Here is a 10,478-nt window from a genome sequence, read left to right as displayed (position 1 = left end):
AGTAACATAGTCAAATACGCAGAGAAAGAGAGAGTGGGCAACGGCTGATGAACCAAAAGAGAGTTACTGACAATCAGCACACATGGATCCCCATCCCATGGGTCACAGTTGATCTGGATCTCCCAGCCTCTGATCCACCCTGGCACTAATTAGCAATTGACAACAGCCGTGTTCACTCACACGCTGCAGCTGGCAGGCAGAGAAAAGGGCGGCACCTGAATGGACACTAGGGGTGGGATGGAGAGAGGGCACAGAGAAAACACGGCCGTAACAAACACTCATGAAGGTCAAGACAGTCAATACAGAAAAGATAATCGTTTATTGTAACAGATGAGCAGAGAATTAAGTTGCTCTTTCTGAAGAGAAGAGGATTTGACTAGGTAGGGTTGGATCAGGTTTATAGTTAGGGTTGGTTCAGGTTTATAGTTAGGGCTGGTTCAGGTTTATATAGGGCTGGCTCAGGTTTATAATTAGGGCTGGTTCAGGTTTATAGTTAGGGCTGGCTCAGGTTTATAGTTAGGGCTGGTTCAGGTTTATAGTTAGGGCTGGTTCAGGTTTATAGTTAGGGCTGGCTCAGGTTTATAGTTAGGGCTGGTTCAGGTTTATATAGGGCTGGCTCAGGTTTATAATTAGGGCTGGTTCAGGTTTATAGTTAGGGTTGGCTCAGGTTTATAGTTAGGGCTGGTTCAGGTTTATAGTTAGGGTTGGATCAGGTTAATAGTTAGGGCTGGTTCAGGTTTATAGTTAGGGTTGGTTCAGGTTTATAGTTAGGGTTGGCTCAGGTTAATAGTTAGGGCTGGTTCAGGTTTATAGTTAGGGTTGGATCAGGTTTATAGTTAGGGCTGGTTCAGGTTTATAGGTAGGGCTGGCTCAGGTTAATAGTTAGGGCTGGCTCAGGTTAATAGTTAGGGTTGGATCAGGTTTATAGTTAGGGCTGGCTCAGGTTTATAGTTAGGGCTGGTTCAGGTTTATAGTTAGGGCTGGTTCAGGTTTATAGTTAGGGTTGGTTCAGGTTTATAGTTAGGGCTGGTTCAGGTTTATAGTTAGGGCTGGTTCAGGTTTATAGTTAGGGCTGGCTCAGGTTTATAGTTAGGGCTGGTTCAGGTTTATAGTTAGGGCTGGTTCAGGTTTATAGTTAGGGCTGGTTCAGGTTTATAGTTAGGGCTGGCTCAGGTTTATAGTTAGGGCTGGTTCAGGTTTATAGTTAGGGCTGGTTCAGGTTTATAGTTAGGGTTGGTTCAGGTTTATAGTTAGGGCTGGTTCAGGTTTATAGTTAGGGCTGGTTCAGGTTTATAGTTAGGGCTGGTTCAGGTTTATAGTTAGGGCTGGTTCAGGTTTATAGTTAGGGCTGGTTCAGGTTTATAGTTAGGGCTGGCTCGGGTTTATAGTTAGGGCTGGTTCAGGTTTATAGTTAGGGCTGGTTCGGGTTTATAGTTAGGGCTGGTTCAGGTTTATAGTTAGGGCTGGTTCAGGTTTATAGTTAGGGCTGGTTCAGGTTTATAGTTAGGCCTGGTTCAGGTTAATAGTTAGGGCTGGTTCAGGTTTATAGTTAGGGCTGGTTCAGGTTTATAGTTAGGGCTGGTTCAGGTTTATAGTTAGGGCTGGTTCAGGTTTATAGTTAGGGCTGGTTCAGGTTTATAGTTAGGGCTGGTTCAGGTTTAGTTAGGGCTGGTTCAGGTTTTTAGTTAGGGCTGGTTCAGGTTTATAGTTAGGGCTGGTTCAGGTTTATAGTTAGGGCTGGTTCAGGTTTATAGTTAGGGCTGGTTCAGGTTTATAGTTAGGGCTGGTTCAGGTTTATAGTTAGGGCTGGTTCAGGTTAATAGTTAGGGCTGGTTCAGGTTTATAGTTAGGGCTGGTTCAGGTTTATAGTTAGGGCTGGTTCAGGTTTATAGTTAGGGCTGGCTCAGGTTTATAGTTAGGGCTGGCTCAGGTTAATAGTTAGGGCTGGTTCAGGTTTATAGTTAGGGCTGGTTCAGGTTTATAGTTAGGGCTGGTTCGGGTTTATAGTTAGGGCTGGCTCGGGTTCATAGTTAGGGCTGGTTCGGGTTTATAGTTAGGGCTGGTTCAGGTTTATAGTTAGGGCTGGTTCGGGTTTATAGTTAGGGCTGGTTCAGGTTTATAGTTAGGGCTGGTTCAGGTTTATAGTTAGGGCTGGTTCAGGTTTATAGTTAGGGCTGGTTCGGGTTTATAGTTAGGGCTGGTTCAGGTTTATAGTTAGGGCTGGTTCAGGTTTATAGTTAGGGCTGGCTCAGGTTTATAGTTAGGGCTGGCTCAGGTTTATAGTTAGGGCTGGTTCAGGTTTATAGTTAGGGCTGGCTCAGGTTTATAGTTAGGGCTGGTTCAGGTTTATAGTTAGGGCTGGTTCAGGTTTAGTTAGGGCTGGTTCAGGTTTATAGTTAGGGCTGGCTCAGGTTTATAGTTAGGGCTGGTTCAGGTTTATAGTTAGGGCTGGTTCAGGTTTAGTTAGGGCTGGCTCAGGTTTATAGTTAGGGCTGGTTCAGGTTTATAGTTAGGGCTGGTTCAGGTTTAGTTAGGGCTGGCTCAGGTTTATAGTTAGGGCTGGCTCGGGTTCATAGGTAGGGCTGGTTCAGGTTTATAGTTAGGGCTGGTTCAGGTTTATAGGTAGGGCTGGCTCGGGTTTATAGGTAGGGCTGGCTCGGGTTTATAGGTAGGGCTGGCTCGGGTTTATAGGTAGGGCTGGCTCAGGTTTATAGTTAGGACTGGTTCGGGTTTATAGGTAGGGCTGGCTCGGGTTTATAGGTAGGGCTGGCTCAGGTTTATAGTTAGGGCTGGCTCAGGTTTATAGTTAGGACTGGTTCAGGTTTATAGTTAGGGTTGGCTCGGGTTTATAGTTAGGGTTGGATCGGGTTTATAGTTAGGGCTGGCTCGGGTTTATAGTTAGGACTGGTTCGGGTTTATAGTTAGGGTTGGATCGGGTTTATAGTTAGGGCTGTGCTTTGTCACAAAGGCAGTAAAACTGCCTTTGTGCCAAAGCACACTGACTATCCTGCGGGCTTATTTCTTATTCTCCATCTTCCACCTACATTTTGATGTGCTTCTCCTCACACAGCATTGCCAACACCTGTGCAAAAAATACATCAAAACATGCGGCCTGATCGGGAATAGTGTCCTACATATTTTGTAGAGCGATTCACCCAGCGGTTTTCCCAAAAATCGCGAACAACAGAGCAAAATCGCCCCATTCTTGAATAGGGTTTTGGCGTGAAGAGAGCAAAAAAAACCCACTTAACTTTGGGCTCATATTGACTAGCCATACTTTAACATAGAAAAATGATTCAAAGTTTAAAACATAGAAAACTGGACTTTATTGACCCAAATGGACATTTTGATAGCTAGCACAGTTTTCATGAAGTCACAGATTAAGTTTCAGGACAATTTTGGGTCCGTTTCAGATTTTATAATGGGTATTGCACGGCTCGTTAAGTGCTAGAGTGATGACATCACGGTCAGCGTGGAGCAGAGCATGAAAAGTATTCTGTGATTTTTACGAACCAATTGCGTTGAGTCCCACAAATTTTTACTCTTTATACAACATTCTTTGCCAAAATGATTGGAAATGTGCTGGTCGCACACAACTGTCTGTGGAATCAAACGGACTTACACATTTGGCTCAAAGAGCTGCAGAGCGACATGAACTCCAACCAACTGCTCCATTAGACTAGAGTTAAATCTGACCACTCATTTCTCAAAGAAAGCAGACGGTACCAGTTTTGTATATTGCTCTGGAGCTCACATTTTTAACACCACATCACCACGTTCGGCAGTCTTATCTCTCTCATGGTACCCATGTTGTTGATTGGACTCATGGTTTTGGTATAAAGGGCAGAGGTTTGACAAGTAGTTTTGTTGAAAATCACTGTTTATTCTAATCTCTCTTAATTAGCCTCTAACACACAGCTGCTCCAATCATCATGGCAACCAGTGACACACATACACCCAAGCACACAGGTGTTTGATATGAGCTCATCAGTGCAGTAGAACACTGACACACACACACACTCACACGTGACTGGGAGATATTCAGTCACAATATGATTCAGTCTCCTCTCCCCCTCTCTCAGCCACCCAGCCCCACCCTTTCAAAATAAAGTAGACTGAAGCCAATCAGCCAGTGGAAGGTTTAAAGGGGCACTTTCGAGCCACTTTCTTTTAAATAGGTTATGCCAATTTGTTTAGAGGTTAGCGTAAACCACTTTGATCTTTTTAAAGTATGTGTCCATATTTGCTTTGAATGATAGTCCTGGTCCTTTCAGGATGGGTCAACTTTCTGACAAATTGAGACTGTCAGTAGTTGAGCTTTGCAGATTGTGCATCATCACTAACATTACTGTAACTGTTTATTAAAGGCAGAACATTGCATTCTGGGATTGTTGGCAGAGAGAAACGGTTTTGTGTCAATTTAAAGGCACTAGATAGTGGCTAAATATCAAACAATAAATGTAGTGCACAATGCCATGAATACCTCTGCACCTGGTCTTCCACATCCAGTGCATGCTGGGAAAAGGGTCCTGGACAAACACATGATCAGATGTTGTGGTTCAGACTGTACATTTCACAATATAACTGAAGAAGACCACACAAGCGATAGGTCCATTATGACTTTATTTGTGTCTATCTTTGATTAAATGACAACGCTGGATGAAATGGTGGAGAGTCGACTGCTGTTGAAGTTCAAGTCGCGTGTTTTACATTAACATGAAATCCTAAGGAATATTAAAGCAAACGTCATGAATCATCTAAAGCCACTGAGCTCTGGAAGAACTCTGGTCTTTTTGAAATGCGTCAAGTCAGGTCATTGTGGAATTAAACGGTTACCTGTTCATTCTACAGCTAACTACAGTCATGGCCTAAACACAGATTAAGAGTTACCCACTGAGGATGCTGGACATCGACTTCAGCACTTAACATGAGGACGTTCTAAAAACGAGTACTGCATTGCTTCTGATACTCTTAACTTTGGTATTGCATCGATACATTACAATATTCTGGAAAAAAAAAAAAAATGTACAACTGCATAAATATAAAATTCTTCCACCACGTTTAATGGCTGAAACATTCAGAGCGTTGCACCACAATGCTGTGATGAACCCAGCAAAACAATTCTTAAAAACTTCAGTCAGCACCATCACCCACACAGCAGGCCAGTGTGGACCAGGCTGGACACACAACTCTACACCAAAGGTCAAAATCAAAAGTTCAGTAAGAAAAGCCCGTCACACGCCGAAACCATTGAACAAAGTAAGAGATCACAAGTAAAAGACGAATAAAAAGAGGACCGAAGTTCCCTGGAGTGCAGCCTTTTCCACAGAGCAGAGGAGTGTACCATGTTAAACTAATTCATTAAGTGGCGCGTGTGTTCATGTCTAACACACACACACACATACACACACACTGCTAGAGCGTGCTCACAGAAGAAAATAAGGAACGTGGTTTGAAGGACCAGTTCTTGCAACGAATGCACTCAAAAATATCTAGCGAAAGCACACAAAGCAGCGCTATGCAGAGGGACAAACGGCTCGCTACACGTCAGATGGAATTGAACTTTACAGTCGTCGATGAACAACGTCCCATGGCTTGTGGAAAAGTCTCATTTACAGCTGAATAAATATTTGTATTAGGCATATTCCTCTAAATTACATTCTAACGCCAGGCAGAAGTGTAGAAGCAAGTGATGAAAGCAGACAAGATCACACATCGGTCGCCTATTCTTTCATTGATTCATTCAAGACTATTAGTGATTGACTGAAGCGCTGCAACCCACCCCCCCCCACGGATACTCTCCTACATTACATTTGTATTTCGTTAAGCAGGAAGGGGGCAGGAAGTGCTATGGTCCTGATGGCGGTCATAAACTGTTAATAGATAACTTGATGTCAAAGCGTCCCTGGTAGCGGTCCTTCTCGCTGTAAGCAATGTTTTCTCCGAACACTTTGCACTCGATGCGCAGTTCAGTGTTCAGGGTGAGGTTGGTGAACTGCAGAGCCACCAGCGGCTGCAGGTAGTGAGGGTGCAGCAGCTTGCCGTAATAGGGATAGTACTGCAGGGGGAAGCCGCCGCCGATACCGTAGTACTTAATCTCCCCGATTTTACCAGCATCCTCCTCTCTCTGGAGGACAAAGAGACACACGTGTGGAGTGATAAAACTGCAGAGCAAGCATAAATGTTTCACAGAACACACACACGTTTGTACCGAGGTCTAAAGTGAAAAACAGAAACAAGGAGCAGTACCTTGTTGGTGCAGTAGATGGGGATGACGTTGGGCTGCACCTTGGACTGAGCCTCATCAGGGACGCTTGCATTAGATGGAGGAGGCTGAACAACAAAGACAAGTTAGCAGCTGGACCGGACTAAAGGCTTCAGTGGAAATCCAGACAATACTTTCTCTGTCATTCAGATCCAACTTGTACATGGAACTAACATGTGATCGGCATCTGGGTCAGTAGCCACACACCTGTTCATATCAGTGTGGATGCACAGACATTTTCTCGCCAACAGAACTATTCTCCATTTGATATTACCTTTGGTCTAAAGCTGACGATCCGGTTGAGCTTCACTATCACGCAGGGCTTGCCCTCCTTGAAACCAAACTCGTCGTCCTCGATGCCGGAGCAGGGTCCCAGCAGGCGCTTGGAGAAGCGACAGGCCTTCCTGGTGCCGATGTCGCTTATCAACTCGCCCCTGTCCTTGTAAGTTGCAGGCTCCTCTGGAAAAGGGGGGGTGGGGGGTACCTTAGATGAGGACTGAAGGATCGTGTCTGAAAGTGAAACTAGTATTCGAGGCGGGGCTCTTTTGCGATCTCACAATTTAGATTCTTGGGGTAGATCATGGATTCAGTACATGGGGGGGGGCTCTAATAAAGCCAGGCTGGTGAATCAAGGCATGACAAGGACGTGAAGTGGGTCTAAGATATTATAAAATGTACATGAACCAATTGCAACAATGTAAACATACACAGGCTAAAGGTTACATTTATTCATGCTAAACCTGCACAAATAAACACACATTCCTAAAAGGTTTGCTGCTTAATTTCCAGAAAATCATCACAATTTAAATGTCCAGAGTGATGTGGAGCTCACAGCTGACGTTTGGCTACATGCAGTGTGCAGGATTACAGTCCATCTTTGACAATATCGAGGTTATTTTGCAGTCAAATAAATCCTTTAGTTGAGAATGTATTTAGACTCTGAGAGATATGAATCTGGATTCTGTTGAAACGCTGACGGGTCATGAAAGGACTTCAGTATTCCGGTGTCCGCTGACCTTCCTGTACTTTGTAATCGTGATGATGCAACAATGTTACAGTCTGTCCACGAGCACGTTTAGAGCCCAGCCAGGATACGTACCGCCACAGTCCTCGTATTTCATCTGGTCCGTCTGTAGCTCATCGTTGTACTTGACCATGAATTCCCTCAGGGCCTTGGTGTAAGGCAGGTAGGTCCCAATGTCGTTCAGGTTGAAGGACAATTCAGTTTTGTCTGAGCGTGGGGTGTGTGAAAGGCCTGCAGGGACGACACAGGTTATCAGCAGTGATGCCACAGTAGTTATGGATCTTTACCAGATCCATGATGTTAACATTTCAGATACAGTCAAAGAAATCCTGATCCCAGAGAGACCGTGAAGAAAAAGTCTCAGATTGAAGAACATGACACACTCCCTGAAAGTAGAGCTGTGATGTGAGTGAGTCAGGAACGCTGACTGGGCAGAACCTCTGCAGATTCAGATGAGCTGATGACTATTACCGTCATGTCTGTGTGTCCAGGATAAAGAGAGGTCTACTGTTTAAGTGCTGCAGGGTCTCTGTACCGGACTCAGATGTCATGCGACTGTGCTTCAGCCCAGTGATGCCACACATCAAGGATCTCATCTGAACTCTTCATCTAGTCGCTGTATGTTTGAATCAGCTGACCCGAGATCAGGTCACTGACAGTAGAGCCCTTCTGACACATCAGTGTTTGGATGACCTCAGACGAGCACAGTGCTAATGGCCACGCCTCCTTCCTCCTGTGCACTCCAACAGTTACACAGTTGACATGCTAAATCGCCTCCATGGAAACCAGGCTGTGGTGTGTACACAGAACACAGATACAGCTCATGTCCAAAACAATATGCTAACTCCTTACCAGGAGGGGCCACTCGGTCCTGCCAGGTGGGCTTGTAGTTGCTCAAAGTGAGCAGCAAGGCTTGGATGGTTCCGATGAAGATTCCAGCCAGGCAGCCATAGAAAACGATGTAGAACGCTATGATTTTGACTGTTGAGGGGAAAAAAAGAATGTCAGTACAGAGCGAGACAGAAGGTGAAACAGCAAGGGCCACGATAGAACCTTAGAAGAAGGAAGCAAGGAAACGACTTCAGGGGACGACTGGACCATAAGGTTGACGTCAGTATCTAGTCGTATACAAAAATAAATAGTTACACATGATGGAATGCAGTGATGCAGGATGGCTGTTCAATTTCAGTGAGCTTTCAATCACTAACCTCAACATCAATTCATAACTATGAGCTGAATATTCATTTACTGTATCTGTTCACACTGCATGGATCTCCTGTTCATTCTGTAACCGCTAAACTTCACCACACATGGTAACACACACAACTGTGGACTTTTACCATCGTGTGTTGTAGTTGGACAACATCAAGAGTCGCTAGTCGCTCGCTGCGAGAGCCGCTCGGCTCAAAGAGCCGCTCGCCCAAAGAGACCTAAGGATCTTTTTTCCCAGGAGTTCCAAAACTGTCTGGGAGCAGAAAATCAGGGTTCAAGTGGTGTGAACAAGGCATCAGGTGTGACACGTGATTCTAACCCGAACAGAAAAAAATATATATTTCACAGACCGTCTCCGAGTGAAGAGCACTGAGGGAGAACACCCAGATGCAAGGCTCTATGGGGGCCAGTAACAGTTACATGTGCTTCACCATCACAGCTGTATGGCAGACCGTTAAAGAGAAAAGCGTCACATGACATCTCCGCTCTGACAGAAGGCTTGTCGACTGAGACAAAGTGGCAGAGGGTTTCATGGAGAGACCATCAATAATTCAGTTGAGCTTTTTTGGCCATTGAGCTCCGACTAGTTTATGCTAAATAGCATACACCACCCCCATCATGACACCTGCAGCTACATCGTGTGGGATGCGACACCTCCATGGTGAAGGCTGGTGTAGGTAGAAGGAAATCAGTGTTTAGCATGTAGAATTAGACAGCGTTACGACTATTGTCAGCCCTGCAAAGCAATAAATTACGCCCGTCTGCAGTTAACCTGGCAGTTATCAAGCTACTCATTCATCCAGTCAGCCCTTCTGCTGCATGAGGCAAGGTCAAAAGGTCACACACGGCCTCAATCACTGGAGCTGGTTCGACACAAGGACGCGGGATCAAAGTGTCCTCGGAGCATAGATATACATCTCAGCTCGATGAGCCTCACAAAGTGGACAACTTACATTCCACTCCTTATATTCTGCAAAGTCATGAGTACAAACACCAGAGATGAGTCTGGACATCCTCTCCTCTCCCCACTGCACATGGCACACTTCACGTGCATCAGCACTTTCCGATGAGCCCAGAAGGACAAACATGAGACGGAGCTGCTGCAGCAGCCGGGCTGCTGAACACACAGTTTGTCACAGAGAGTGGATCTCTCCCAGGTGTGGGGGACCAGACTCAGCTGGACACACAGCCTGTGACATTGAGAGGAGGCACAAGGACATGCGCACTGGCGCTTCTCCAGAAACAAGGCAAGGTCGAGCGGGTTAATCAGTTGTATTGTTCGTTAGATTACAGCGACACCGGATCACAGACACCCGACACGGATCGATGCTCTTCAGTCCCAGCAGGCCGTATCACCTTGACTCACCTTGGCCCGTGATGCATTTTTAACCCTTTCCCTGCCCATTCCAAAAGTGTAGAAGACAACAAACGGCCAATGTGGACACGGAGCTTCCACCGTCCGCGCGCTGCCCTGTGACTGGCGATGAGAACGAGCGGAACCACATCGACCTCTTTTAACCGTCACGAGATCATTTAATACAGCTAAAGCACACTCATTTGGGGGGGGCTGTGTTCCTGAGGTCAGGTCAAAAGTGAGGACGTGGACATCACGTGCACCTTACTGGAGACACTAGTTACAGTAGCGCAATGAGGAGTCGTGTTACCGCTTTCTTCTTTCTTTATGCAGCAAAGTCAAATCAAACAGGTGGTGAGAAACACTAGGCTACCCACGCGCGTCCCTACAACCGTGGGCGCGCGCTTCCACCCGGGCAGTCAGACACCATACTCACACCAACTGCTTCCAGTCCGACCGAGCAGCTCTCCTTTCTCCGAATCCCACACGAACTTCTTCCACCCGCCATCGTTTTTGTTCGAAGGCATTTTGATTTTTTTTTTTTTTTCCCCAGTGAAGGTGTTCCCGCTCTCAGTCTTCTGCAGACTCCCTTCGTGTGACAACTAGGTCCCGACTCGCCGCAG

The 10,478-nt window shown here is 45.8% G+C and overlaps 1 protein-coding gene across 1 annotated transcript; it reads right to left on the bottom strand.

Annotated features, from left to right (window-relative positions):
• Positions 1 to 4,660: 4,660 nt before the first annotated feature.
• On the bottom strand, positions 4,661 to 10,478 carry atp1b1b (ATPase Na+/K+ transporting subunit beta 1b). Its single transcript, XM_079296683.1, has 6 exons — positions 10,292 to 10,478; positions 8,142 to 8,270; positions 7,365 to 7,520; positions 6,540 to 6,724; positions 6,250 to 6,333; positions 4,661 to 6,127 (listed from the first exon to the last, which is right to left on the bottom strand). Exons 1-6 carry the CDS (start codon positions 10,380 to 10,382, stop codon positions 5,867 to 5,869), a joined length of 906 nt encoding a protein of 301 aa, XP_079152809.1. The 5' UTR covers positions 10,383 to 10,478; the 3' UTR covers positions 4,661 to 5,866.

The sequence above is a fragment of the Melanostigma gelatinosum genome (genome assembly GCF_949748355.1).
Source record: "Melanostigma gelatinosum genome assembly, chromosome: 24".
Classification (NCBI taxonomy): Eukaryota; Metazoa; Chordata; class Actinopteri; order Perciformes; family Zoarcidae; genus Melanostigma; species Melanostigma gelatinosum.
The sequence above is the reverse complement of the archived record's forward strand: the minus strand, read 5'-3'. Positions and strand labels throughout refer to the sequence as shown.